General features: G+C 37.5%; 2 protein-coding genes and 1 long non-coding RNA gene across 3 annotated transcripts; all 3 read left to right on the plus strand.

The window, feature by feature from the left end:
• Positions 1-74: 74 nt before the first annotated feature.
• On the plus strand, positions 75-4008 carry LOC129564819 (protein yellow). Its single transcript, XM_055438976.1, has 5 exons — positions 75-534; positions 2346-2595; positions 2881-3033; positions 3166-3392; positions 3467-4008. Exons 1-5 carry the CDS (start codon positions 311-313, stop codon positions 3912-3914), a joined length of 1302 nt encoding a protein of 433 aa, XP_055294951.1. The 5' UTR covers positions 75-310; the 3' UTR covers positions 3915-4008.
• A 3710-nt stretch (positions 4009-7718) lies between these two features.
• Positions 7719-9474, plus strand: LOC129564821 (uncharacterized). The gene is made up of 3 exons (XR_008687550.1): positions 7719-8319; positions 8582-8677; positions 8917-9474. It is a non-coding gene; the product is annotated as an uncharacterized LOC129564821 (long non-coding RNA).
• Positions 9475-9495: 21 nt separating this feature from the next.
• Positions 9496-12335, plus strand: LOC129564822 (uncharacterized). The gene is made up of 3 exons (XM_055438977.1): positions 9496-10749; positions 10811-11742; positions 11818-12335. The coding sequence occupies exons 1-2, from the start codon at positions 9598-9600 to the stop codon at positions 11345-11347; spliced, it is 1689 nt and encodes a 562-aa protein (XP_055294952.1). The 5' UTR covers positions 9496-9597; the 3' UTR covers positions 11348-11742; positions 11818-12335.
• Positions 12336-13501: the final 1166 nt, after the last annotated feature.

Raw genomic sequence — 13501 nt, forward strand, 5'->3', positions numbered from 1 at the left:
TCAATGCGAAACCATTGTCCGGTTTTAGTAGTACACAAAAAGCATCACACAGAACATCATCATCGCACTTGAGTGCTTCAACTCCTACCACGCGACGATGCGTGCAAGCGAAAGTGAATTGAAAAATTGTGGCCTCAATCATTGGTAACGAGTAAAAATTCGCATCAGATAAGAACTGATCGTTGTGCTGATCGGTTGGCTTAAACTCTATTACACTCAGTTGCTCACACAATAACACCGTCCAGTTTAAAGTTGATTGTTTTGTTACAATTTAAAATTCCTAGTTTTAGTTGAGTTTGTTTTAGCTACAATGAAATGCATACGGTTCTTATTGATATTGACGTTTGTGCTGTGCATACAAAATGGTTTTTCTGCCAAATTGGAAGAGAGATTCCATTGGAAAGAGGTTTCGTATGCATGGCCATCCGATGCAGCCAAGGAGGAAGCGATAAAAAGTGGACGTTATCAATCGGAAAACAATTTACCGCTGGGACTTGAAGTGTGGAAGAGCAAGCTGTTTATCACCGTTCCCAGGTATTTAAACTAAAAGCCACTTGAAGTAATTTCAAGTAAACTATCTCTCAAATTGCTTCGCTCTCGTTTTTCAAAACTCTGTTCGTTTTTCAAAATAAATTGTTTATAAAAGAAGATATCACTTGAAACTTATTTCTGGAATCATATTAACGCGCTATGGACGGCGTCACGAATGGACTTTCCAACAAATTCTAAATTATAATTGACATAATCGGATCAAAATGTATTTTTTTCTTCACGTTTTCAAAACATTTCGAAAACTTTACGAATTTCAAAGAGAACCGTTGAAACATTTCTTTCTCCGAGGAGATATCTATCCCCTATTCGTCGGAATAAATATAGAATTCATTTTACGAAATGAAGAAATGACTTCATTTTTACGGTGATTACATATAATCAAACGCTTGTTTATTATTATCATTCGACACCCAAACGCGTTCGACACACAAACATATTGTATGTGTGACTCACTATTTTTACACTGTTACAACAACTCTAATTTAATTAAATGACGCCATTGTAATGATGATTGTGACTAAAAAACAGCATTATGTAAGAGTCGTTATATGATTGTCCAAATGTTTGATGAAATGAAATAATAACGTTCTTATTGTGCTCAGTAGAAAATTGAATTATCCCATGTTGCCCCTTTGATACACGAAAGTCAGTTGGATTCATTCAATTTCAGTGGGTTCTTTTATATTCTCTCGTGTTAAAAATAAAAGAAATACGAAAGTTGAAGTCCATTCATTCGGTTCTTTTTTTCGATCTCAACTCTTATAACAGCATCAAAAAGAGCAGACAGTAAAAACAGACGTCTACGCTTGAAAAGAAAAGTGGAAAAGAAAAAAAATTCAAGTTTTGAATGTTCATTTGCTCATTAAAAAAAACTCGATGTTGTTTTTCTTCTTCATTCAAATATAATTTTTTATAATCCCGGCCAATGCAAATGCAAACGGTTGAGTGTGCCTCATACCGCCACAAGCAAACGAACAACGCATTTCTGTTTGTTCTTTTGAGTTACATCAAACCATCTACAACCATTCGTACTCATGTACTGTGGTTCTTTTTGCACGAAATAACGTCCACGTGAATTCAATCAATCGATATCTCATGGAACATAAGCTGAAAATCGACGCTTCACTGCCGCGCAATGAACAGAGACTGGGAAAAAAGACGAAGAGTACAAACATAGATCAAACAACAATAATGTTAGGAAGCAAACACAATGCGCGTTCCAGTTGAGTGATTGCATTTGAACCATGGTCCCACCGGTAATCTGTGTCGGAAGTGCCAACAAATGAGAATGAAAACGAGAGAGAGAGACACAGTGTCGTGCGTCCGCGTGCATTGATCATCATCAAAGTTGACACCAAAAAAATATTGTGCACACTTTTGTTTACGTATATTTTATGGTTAGATAATTTGGTAGATCATTTCAAATCAATGTTTAATTTAAAACAAGTGATCCGCATGAAAATTAGCGAATACCATGCGATTCAACATCTCATTTTATGCAATTCATACGAGGGCAATTAAAACCAATTTTCTATTGTGAACTCGGTTTTAATTGAAAATACGCGGCACTCGCTTTGACACTCGCGAAAGATAACACATTTTGCAAACAAAAAACACATTTGATTTGGACACAAAAAAAAGTGATTTCAATGGTTTGATGAGGAAATTTTATACCAATCTATTTATGATTGTATCATGATGGCCTAATTCAATAGACTATGAAAATGTTCCATGTTTGCGTGTGTGGCTTTTTATGAATGTGTTTTTGTAGAAATTTCATATTTATATTTCAGATGGAAGTCTGGCGTTGCTTCGTCGTTGAATTATGTGGATATCGAGAGTAAAGAGTCGAGCCCAGCATTAATTCCATATCCCAGTTGGGAAGTAAATTCACTGGATTCGGATGGTACTGTCACGACCGCAGAAACAACGGGCGGCCGTACGAATGCACCAAAGGCTACAGTGGTCGATGGCCAATTGGCCGATAATTCATCAATTATTTCCACATTTCGGATTCGCGTTGATGAATGCGATCGCTTGTGGGTAATGGACTAGGAGAATTTAGCTATTCGCAAATTGCACAAAATTCGCCAATTTCATATGAATTTCAACTTTAAACTCTTTCGAATATTTTACGAATTTTGCAAAATCTTTGCGAATTTTTCAAATCCAAATCAATGACAGCTGGAGTAATGTTATAGTTGTCTCTAACGTAGTTGTCATTCGCAGTAACAGAGCATTGAATGCGAAAAATTCGCAAAAAATTCGTAGCAAAATTGAAATAAAATAGTTAAATCCGATAAATCCAACTGATACATATGCCTCTAGGTAATGGACACTGGATTGGCCGATATTCTGGGTAACCCAAAACAAATTGCACAACCCGCTTTAGTCATTTTCGATTTAAACACCAATAAACTAATCAAGCGCTACACGATACCACCTGCGCATATCAAAGATGACACCTTTTTCGCGAACGTGGTACGTGGAATTGATTTCTATCTGCACCATTACTGAATTATTTGCACGCATTAACATTTCAGCAGCAGCAGCAGCAACATTAGTAATAGAATGATGTAATGAAATATTCATTGTTTTCCAATCTGTATCTAGATGGTTGATGCGCCAAAGAATGGATGCGAAGATGCATTTGCCTATATTCCGGATTTGGGCGCTTATGGTACGGTTGTTTACTCATACAAAGCGGACAAATCGTGGAGAGTGAGACACAATTTCTTCTATTTCGATCCGGTCAACGGTGACTACAACGTTGGTGGCGTTAATTTCCAATGGACTGACGGTGTATTTTCAATGGCCCTGGGCGAACAAACAGAACAAGGGTATACTTATTTGCTCACATCATCAAACGAACAAAGAAAAAAATGGCATTTATTTTGTTTCAAAACATTTTCAGCACACGAACCGTGTATTTCCACGCCTTATCGAGTACAAAAGAATTCTCCGTACCAAATTATGTCTTACAGAATAAAACGCGTGCATTGAGCTCCGAATCATATTATGACTATAGTTTCATCGGTGACCGAGGACCGAATGGCCAATCGACGGCCGAATTTTTCGATGAAAAAACCAAAACGTTAATTTACACACAGGTCAATAAAGATGGTATCGGATGCTGGAACACAAGCAAACCGTATACACCAGATACACAGGGAATTATCGATAGCGATTCGGATGCTTTAGTTTTTCCAAACGATTTAAAAATCGATCGGAATGGAAACGTATGGGTCTTATCGGATCGACTCCCAGTATTTATTTATAAAAAATTGAACCCGAACGAATTCAACTATCGCATTTTAACGGGAAAAGTTAGCGAACTTATTTTAGGCACACCCTGTGAATGATACAATACTCAAAAGCTTTGAATCACACACTTGATTACATTAAATGAGGGGTTTGGAGCGAAAATTTCATACAGAAAAGTTGAGAGGAAAAATGTCAAATGAAAAGAGATAGCTATATAGTTCACTATAGTTTACTATACAGTTTACTATATAGCTATCCCTTTTCCGCTCATTCATCATCGACATTTTTCCGCTCAACTTTTACATTTTCGTATTACATTTTCGCTCTAAACCCCTCAAATCATCACAATTTTCCGTTTGGTTTTTAGCGTGTACCCATTTTGGATTTCATGCAATTGAATTTTGATGCGGATTTTGCATAATTTCAGAAATAATTTTAAGATTTGAAAGCAAATAAAATTCCAATTGAACGAACATTGTTTTTCATGTATAGCGCTTTTCGTAGAGTACGGCAAAGTACATGACATTACGTCTCGTTTACAGCAAACTGAGCATGTGCACGGCTCGTGACAGCTGTCACAACATCATTTTTATAGGTAAACAATACAAGTGTACATATTCCGTATGCGGCCACATAACTGTTGTAAGTAGCACTGAAAGCTCAGTGACAAAAACTTTGATTGCACGAATTTTGTATTCGAACTAAAAAAAAATTATCTTTTTATTTTCGTATTGTTTTAGATGCTAAATAATTTATTTCATGGGCGATTTGGAGCTGAGCTCCGTGTAGATAATAAGCTACTTGAATTCTACATTATCGCAGATTATGCTCGCAAACATTATCCGATTTGAATTTTTGATGAACGGATGAATTTTTAATTTGCACTAAAGGCTGTATGTACGTGGTATGAGGCGCTACAAAACACATTTGATGGTGGTGATCAACATTTGTGAATGATGTTTGAACTCTTTATACCGCTAGAAGAGGCTCATTTATTATTTTATAATTAGGTGATGTAGTTCTGTTCATAAAATTGATAATAATGTTATTTTGATCCCGGTAAATACACACATTTCGATACAAAAAATTAGTTTGTCTGCCAATAAATCGAATTAAAAATAACCATAACGATTAATTCGTGCGTAGAAAAATTAACAAAATTTGACTATCAATGGCGATATTCCTAAAAAGACATATTTAAAAAAAAAGCAAAATGAAAATTGTGAACAACATGTCACTTTGAAACTAAAACATTATTATAACAACTTACAAACTTGAATCCAGAATTGATTTTGTTGATGCAACACACTTTTCGAAATCCAATTCTTTCAATTTAGAATCTTCGTAATGAAAGAGAAGAAGCCTTTTGTTTCTATTTCAATTTATTCGAGTTTACCATTCACAAATGGAAATTGAATCTAATGTGGTAGTTCTGAATTTTTTACGTGCAAAAATATGAAATTGAAATTCTTTGAAGTGTATCAAATTTTTTGTTAATTAATGCGTCTGTTTGAAAATATATGGAAATTCAATTTTAAACTCAAATACGTTCTAAAAAGACAATGAAATGTGTAACTTATTTCTTCCGCAAACGATGAACAGTCTTCATGTGCTGATCAGCATTACTTTTAGTAGTAAAACGTGCTTTGCATACTTTGCATTGAATCCGCTCACCAGTGTGATCTGTTCGCATGTGTAGCTTCAAAAGTTGTTTGTATCTACGATGCTCTTTACACAGATGGCATTGATACTGACGGTAACCACAGATTTCTTCATGCGCAATTTTTTCGTTTTCGAGTGCGTATCCTCCGAAGCACTTGGAGCATTGGAATGGGAATTGGTCGCTGTGTGCCGATGACAAATGACGATTTAAATAAATCTGTCTGACGAATTGTTCGCTGCAAATTTCACATTCGATCGATCGTTTTGCTCCGTGCATTGATTGCATGTGCACCTTCAAACAATGCTTGTGAACAGTTTTGTAATGACACACATTACATGCAATTGGACTTCGTTGGCAGCGCGTTTCGTGTATTTGCTTATCTTCTAGACTGGTGAATCGCCGACCACATTTCGAACAAGGTTTTGGCCGTCCATCGATGTGAATCATTGAATGTCTTCGGAGATTAGAGTTAGTTATAAACGACTTGAAACAAATCGAGCACTCTGACGGCTTTGCTCCTGTGTGAATCCGCATATGAACTGTCAAATTCATTTTTTGCTTTGCTGAATATCCGCAAATATCGCATTCGAATTGTCGTGGATCGCAACATCGTTCATGATCGATCTTAACTGATTCTTGTTCAAATCCTTGATTACATTTCGAGCAACGAAATTGGCTATGCGTTTTCCTATGACGAATCAAAACACGTTTTTGTGCAAAGGACTTCGAACAAACATTACACTGAAATGGCTTCTCTCCAGTGTGAATGCGCAAGTGTATTAAGAGTTCATACTTGTTGAGTGCTAAATGATTGCACACTTCACATTTGTGCTTCTTTTGCTTTTTGGACGCTTGGTTCTTGGGGATGGCTCGTTTGTTTTGCTTTTTGGAGCTTCCATTGCGTTTATTCCCACTGCCAATTGATTCCAGTGGTTGTACATCGATTGAGTCACCCACCTCGTTCTCGTTATCATCGTTGTCATTGGCGCTCTCATTCGATCGTTCATTTGATGCCGCGTCCTTTCCTTTGCCCGTCTCTTCTTCCTCGCATTTGATCTCATCCTTTACATCATCAAAATCATATCCGAATTCGACCGATCCTTCGTAATTCGAACGATATCTTCCATCAACTCTCGGCCATGGTATGTCAATAATGTCACCATTATCGCTGGGCTCTTCCTTTACTACAGTTTCTTGCTTGATTTCAGCCTTCGTAGACTTTGATCTGCGCTTGCAGCGTCTACCAGAAACACCTTTTAATTGCCTATTCGATTCAGGAGAAACATCCAAAATCAAACATCAGTAAATAAATTGACTCAAAACAAACCACGTGTTTGGCACGTCGATGGCAAAGAAAAACACATTCCAATTGTACGCTTGTGTTTCAGAGGTATTATTTTCCAACAATTTTTATGCATGACTAATTGGTTTGTCACCTTTAAAACAGATTTAAGAATGTCCAAGCGCAACATCCGAGTAATTAATAGATATTCAACACTTACGTTTGTCTTTGTTTTTTTTCTGCTGAAAATGTGCTTCGCTTTGGTCTTTCAAAATGTCTGCCTCAATTGATGTCTCTCTGTATAATAACAATATCAGCACAACCTCCGGCATCGATGTTGCGACTCAAACGATTGCTTTTATGTGTGTGAGTGACAAGTCTTCCGTTAAGTTCTCAGTGACGTCAATGTGTATACACCTCGCCTCAATCAGTAGCTCTCTTTTGAGCAAATTTGGAATCACAGTCAAAAACGTCTGTTAAATCCATGCATGAAATGTTTTTCTTAGTTTGAAATTTTGATCGTTCTGTCATTTGAAACAAAAATTCTGGATGATTGGGAAAAGGTTGTGACTTTATTCAAAGTGAATGAAAAATTGCTCGTTGAATCATTGACAACGAATTAGACAAAGACCGCGAATGATGTGAATTGAAGAAATTATTTCAGAATGCGATTCGAAAATGTCCGAAATAAAAATGAGCAACATGTATTGAAATGAAAACATTCTCATTCTCATTTTAACCGCTAATATTAATTGTCCCTGATACGAAGTGAATGAATTCCTAAAAATTTATTGAGTGACAGCAAGTTGTTATTAACTGCGAAACAGAATCAATGCCAGAGACAGCAAGTAATGTCAAATCAAAAACAATTTCAATACTTGCATTCCATCAAACATTTGAAAATGGAACAACGCCACCCAAGTAAAATTTATGTATTGCTTTTTACCGTTAAATTAAGTAATGCTTTTGCCCACTTCAGTGGTGCATTTGACCATTAATTCACATACAATCCCGTCCGAATCGGATGAAATTCGGGTATCATCCAACTGTACGCTACACTCGAATCAAATCCATTTGTGACGGTAATAATGGGTGTGAAAACTGACTGACTGACTGAGAATTATATATGTACAACATCTTTGAATCAATTGAGAAATCAGAACCGTTGTGCAACATTTTCAATTGTAAATGTCACTTGAAATCTTCAAACTATTCATTAGCTCTAGAAATATGCACGATATAATAATCATTTTCAGTATAAAAAACTGTCGAAGCAAAAACATTTTGCTTCTCTTTGGAGATTTCCCTTTCTGTCTCCAATTCGTAAAACAGCAGTTTTGACGCAGCAACCGTCACGCCAATCAAATGTGGTGTTCAAAGGATGAAACATTGAGGCCGAACGATTCGTTTTGTAAATGTCACTCAGCACAGCGGCTCATTGGTGTAGGAACATTGTCAAGAAATTGACGCACATTTCTTTGAGTGAACATTAAACGAAAAAAGGCAATTTTTTTTGCGAAATAGTTGCTTTAATTGCGAGACCAAAACCCTTTTACAGGTATGTACGGCTAAGAATAGAGTTTTTGCACAAATTAAATTGTGGATTATTTTGGAAATTGTTGTGAAATTGTTATTTTGTCATACCGGTTCACATTTTCATGTTCAATGACATGTTCAAAGCGGGAAAAATCGCAATATTCTAGACCGATTGCATTGATTGACGCGAATAAAACAATATAAATTAATTCGATCACAACAAGTTTTCCCATTTTTTTTTGTTACCAATTACAATTAATGGATTGTGGTTTTTTTTTCCAAAGATTATTTCGCAATTTTGAGGCGAGATTCGCATTGAGACAGGGAGACAGAGAGCAAACGAAGCCTGATCTATTCAAAGTGGACTTATTGTGACCGAGGTGAGTTTAGTGAAGGTAGAAAATTGCAACAAATTAGCGTAAAATCATGTTTTTGCGTGTGGTGTACATGTTTCGACATGATTTATGGCGACGGACTGATGAATATCATCACATTGTTATCGTATTCGTTTAAAGCGATCAATCAGTGCATTGTTTTCGATTTCCGTAGCGTTAGCTAATTTCACAATCGCTTGCAACAAACATTTCATTCGTTCTACAATTTATTTTCTCTCGTTTAGATCCATCGCAATGGCGAGGCGTAAGCGGCACAATAAGACGTTTGGTAAGCCAAGGGAGAACAAAGTCCAGATGAAAAAGCACTCAATTGTGAAGAAAAAACGTGTCAATCGGAAAGAAGATCCAGAAAAACAGTCGACAGAAAATGGCACAATCGAAATCGGCGCGATCAAATTGATCAACAAACAATTGAATCACACCTTATTGTTTTCACTAATTCAATATTTTCAATTCATTTAAAACAAAAGAATTTGAAAAGAGTACCTTGAATGCATTTCGGTATTATCATACCATCATCAGCATCACGACTAAACAGAAAAGTCGTCGGTTGTCACGTAAAAACATCGGTCGGTGTAGCATCATAGCAACCGAGACAGCAAATTTGACTCGATGTTCCCGTTATCCAGATTCAATGCGTTGTTGCTCCTCTGAATAAAGTAACTTTCGTATGCGTCTAATTTGCGCGCGTCGCCTATCTCTTTCACCAACCGTAAGTTGCTTATGTCGATGTTCAAATGACCGCTGTTCAATGCATGCAATGCTAAGGCAGAGCGGTAGCCCTGTTTGTTTTTTATGCGATCAAATTGGCATTTAATTCGATAATTAATCCGAAGTTAACAGAAACAGAAAGAGGATTTCTGATCCATAAGTTCTTCGAGAAATGTTTGAATGCTACGAAAGTCATGCATCTTGCATCGATGTTAATGCTCTACACAATTAACGAAGCATTTGATGATGGCAATTTGGACTTCTTCGTGAATCAAAACGGAGCAAATTTGATTACAGACTGTTTCAACTGTGTCACATCGAACAACATCAACGATCCACTCACAGCCCAAATGCCAGACGAATTTCTCGCGATGGTGACCCAAGGTAGCCCCAACTTTGAATGGCCACGCCGCCATCAAATGACTCGCCAAGTTTATGCTCTCAAGGACCAGTATGTGGCCAATGTGAAGACAAATTTGGAGACGCACTGTTGGGTGAGATTGACCCACTTTCTACGTGTAAAGTGCCATGAATTCAATCACAAAGGAAGCCCACTTGGCGTTATTTATGATGCATCATACTTGCCTTTCGATGACATTGACATTCGAAATACGATGAAAAATTTGATGTACAATGAAGATTGGACTTATGATGATGATGAAAGTCGAAAGTCGAAGATGGAAATACTGTTTAAGGAAGTGTCTCAGCTTTGTGGCCCATCATTCGTAAAATACTTCACAATGTACGAATACATTCAAAAGGACTGGTTCGAGTCTTTGTGGATGTGGATAGGCATGCAACGAATTGTCGAGAAATTTTTGATCGATACGGCTCACCTTCGTGAACAGTGGAAAGCATACGATCGTGATCCAGTGAACAATCGAGAGCCGTCGGTACCGAAGATACCAAAAGTGAAGAATTTCGCCGCTATTCCACTCTGTGATACAAAACTGAAGCACATACCATTCGACCATAATGACTTGATTGATATCATTGGCCAGTTGAGAAATGAACGGGGATGGGATATCCGTGCTGATTATCGTACATACTACAAGCAAGGCGAGAACAAAGACGAGGCATGGGGAATTGTGTTCGATATGGACAAAATCAGACAGCTCAGAACCGGTTCGAAAGAGTTTTACCACAAAATTCAAACCAACAGTAGTGCCGTGTCGGTGTTGTTTAGCAGACCCAAACGCAAAGGAGCCGGCGTGACTCTGTCTGAAATCAAAGCAAAGTACGAAAAGCCAGTCAGCAAAGGCGGTTACAAGTATGAGTCAGGAATTGATCCCGGCCAGAAAACAAAAATGGCCTGCGTGCGTCGGACTCTCGCTACTGGAATTGAAGTAAGTTGAAATATCATATGAAAATTAACATAGATTTGCATTGTTGTTGTTCATTTCACAGACCAACATCAAATTATCGAGTATTCAATATCACTGGGGTGCGCGACAAGGAATGCGCGACAAACAGGCCACGAAAATGACCAAAAAGTACGTGCACAAAGAACAGCGCGACTTGAAAAGCTATCCGATCACATCCGTATCGCCGCGAGGATCACAATGGAAATCATTCATTAAGCACAAAATCAAAATGCTGACAAATTCATTGGCTACATACGCCAGAAGAAAGTACGCACAGCTATCGTTGCACAAGTACATCGAGTCTAATCGCGAAATGGATTTGATGGCTAAACACATAACAAACAATGAGACAGGAGTTGTATTCCTTGGTGATGCGGCGTTCCCATCAAATTCGAAAATCGGTGTGAAAAGAACAAAACGATCACCAGATCAGCGAAAGTTCATAGTTAGCCTAAAAAAGAACGGCAAAACGGATGTTGTGCTTACACCAGAGCCGTATACATCACAAACCTGTGCCAATTGCTTGCGGCGATTTCCGAGAAGCACAAAAAGTGACCGATTCAAAGTGTGCAAAGATTGAGCGTGAAAGCCACAATCCAGAGCAATTGGATACCGAAGAGGCAGTGAGACAGTACAATCGACGCATACGACGGCGTGAACTACGTCAACGACGTCGAGTTGCAGGCCATCGCAGCCGTAAAGTATCCAAACAGCCGGAAGCGGAATCCGATTTGCCAGGTTTTGTGAAAATTGGTGACACAAGTATTTGCAAGATTCGTGTCAAAAATCGTAAGGCCAAACCACAATTATGGCAGCGAATACATTACGATGCAACTGATAAAGGAATTGGGTTATTGGGGTCAAAGAAAATAGCCTTCCAGAAAAACTGGCACTCAAGCCCAATGAATGATCAGAACGCTTTTACTGCTACTTGGCATCGTGACATCTGTGCGGCGAAGTGCATCTTGTACAGAGGTATGTGATCTACACAATACAATCACATTCATGTTTTATTGTATTTCAATTTCGAGTTCAATTCGTTCATTCTAGGCCGTTGTATGGTTTTCGACTTGAATGTGCACGAATCATTTGTGTTACCACCAGAAAGGATATGGCCAAAATGTCGAGATGACCAATCGAGTCGGCCAATCAAATGCTGTCGATGAAAAGTAGAGCGTAGATCAAGAGAATAAAATAAAACATTAACGATTAGTTATTATCAAAGCTTGATTTTTGTGGCTTTGTACATTAAAATGTGTGTGCAAATACACGATGTAATACGGCTTAAGCCCGTAGGTAAGTTGTTGTAAGATTTTCTCAGTCAGTTGGTCAATTTCAATATCCACACCAATATTTACCAAAGTCATAAATGGACCTAGTTCAAGTGAAGCGTACAGTTGGATGATACTCGAGGTGGGTCCATTTATGACCTTGTTTCACACGTGATTTGTTATTTTGTTATCAATTGATTCATAATCGTTTTTATATCCTTCTAATTGATTTGTTTTTACCGTTTTTTTCTACTTCCATTGTGACGTTAAAAATGACTGAAACTACACACAAATGCGGGCCTTAATTCGACCGTTTGCATACGCTTGGTAATGGATGTATTTGCGTTAACAATTGTTTCTTGGGCAATTAAAATGTGTGTTACAGAAACAAATGACCTTGAAATCCAGATTTCATCACACAGCTTCAGAATAGCGTATTCGCAACGAATGTTGATATGAAAACAGAATAAAAAACAAATGGTTGTTAAGCAACAACAAACTCATTTCTTGTGTTTATGTTGAAATGTAAACAAATTCATGTTCAGAATTAGTATTGAACATGTCTCGCGACTGCAGCATATGAAGTGTATGTACCACAAAATTGAATTGATTGCAATTAAAACAATACATTCGGTTGAACATGAACAAATCAGAGAATCGAAATGAAAATAGACGATTCGTCATTTTAGATGTTTTGCGTAATGTATGAAGATTCAAAATTTTCTTTCATAACACATTCGTGATACATAAAACACTCCATACACCATGAAATATAGGTGAATGTAAACGGTACACCAAATAACTCAGCACTGTATGATTCATAAATTGCTTAACATATGATTCCATTGAAGAAACTACGCCGAATTATTATCAAGTCGGAGTACTACGAAAAATGTGTCATGCAATAGCCTGAAAAGATGAGATGTACTTCAAAATTTTATCTCAAGAATTTGTAGAGCAAGAGATGACATTGAACACCAACTATCATACTGTAAACAGATGAGCAAATCTATGATCGTAACGCGTTTTGTGGAGCCGGGTGCGAGAACTGCATTTTGGACTTGAATTTCGCAATCGAAATCATGCATCAAGTTGCCCAGACGCGGTTTGGTCTGGTGGAGCAAAAAAAAAAAAACACTATCGCAATTGCACTCAATATCAACTATGAATGGCGCGTGCCGTCAAAAAAGAAACAAATTAATCTAAATATAGAGGCCTTTTATTCTGCGGGTTAGCTATTCATTTAGACATATTAAGAACGCTCCATTGAATGGTTCCGATATGGTTTCATTTCCAAACAGAGAAAAAACGGTTTGTTTGACATTTTTTTCCGCCGAGTCTGAGCCGCATGTTGCATGCCAAAGCACATTCGCTTTCACAATTGACGTGGGAAAAAAGTGGTGAATCGAGTGGCAATGACATTGGGAAATCATGAATAAGCACCAAAGCATACATATGTACTG

This window comes from Sitodiplosis mosellana, unplaced genomic scaffold (assembly GCF_009176505.1).
Source record: "Sitodiplosis mosellana isolate CC-2019 unplaced genomic scaffold, AAFC_SMos_1.0 Smas_scaffold_2, whole genome shotgun sequence".
Classification (NCBI taxonomy): Eukaryota; Metazoa; Arthropoda; class Insecta; order Diptera; family Cecidomyiidae; genus Sitodiplosis; species Sitodiplosis mosellana.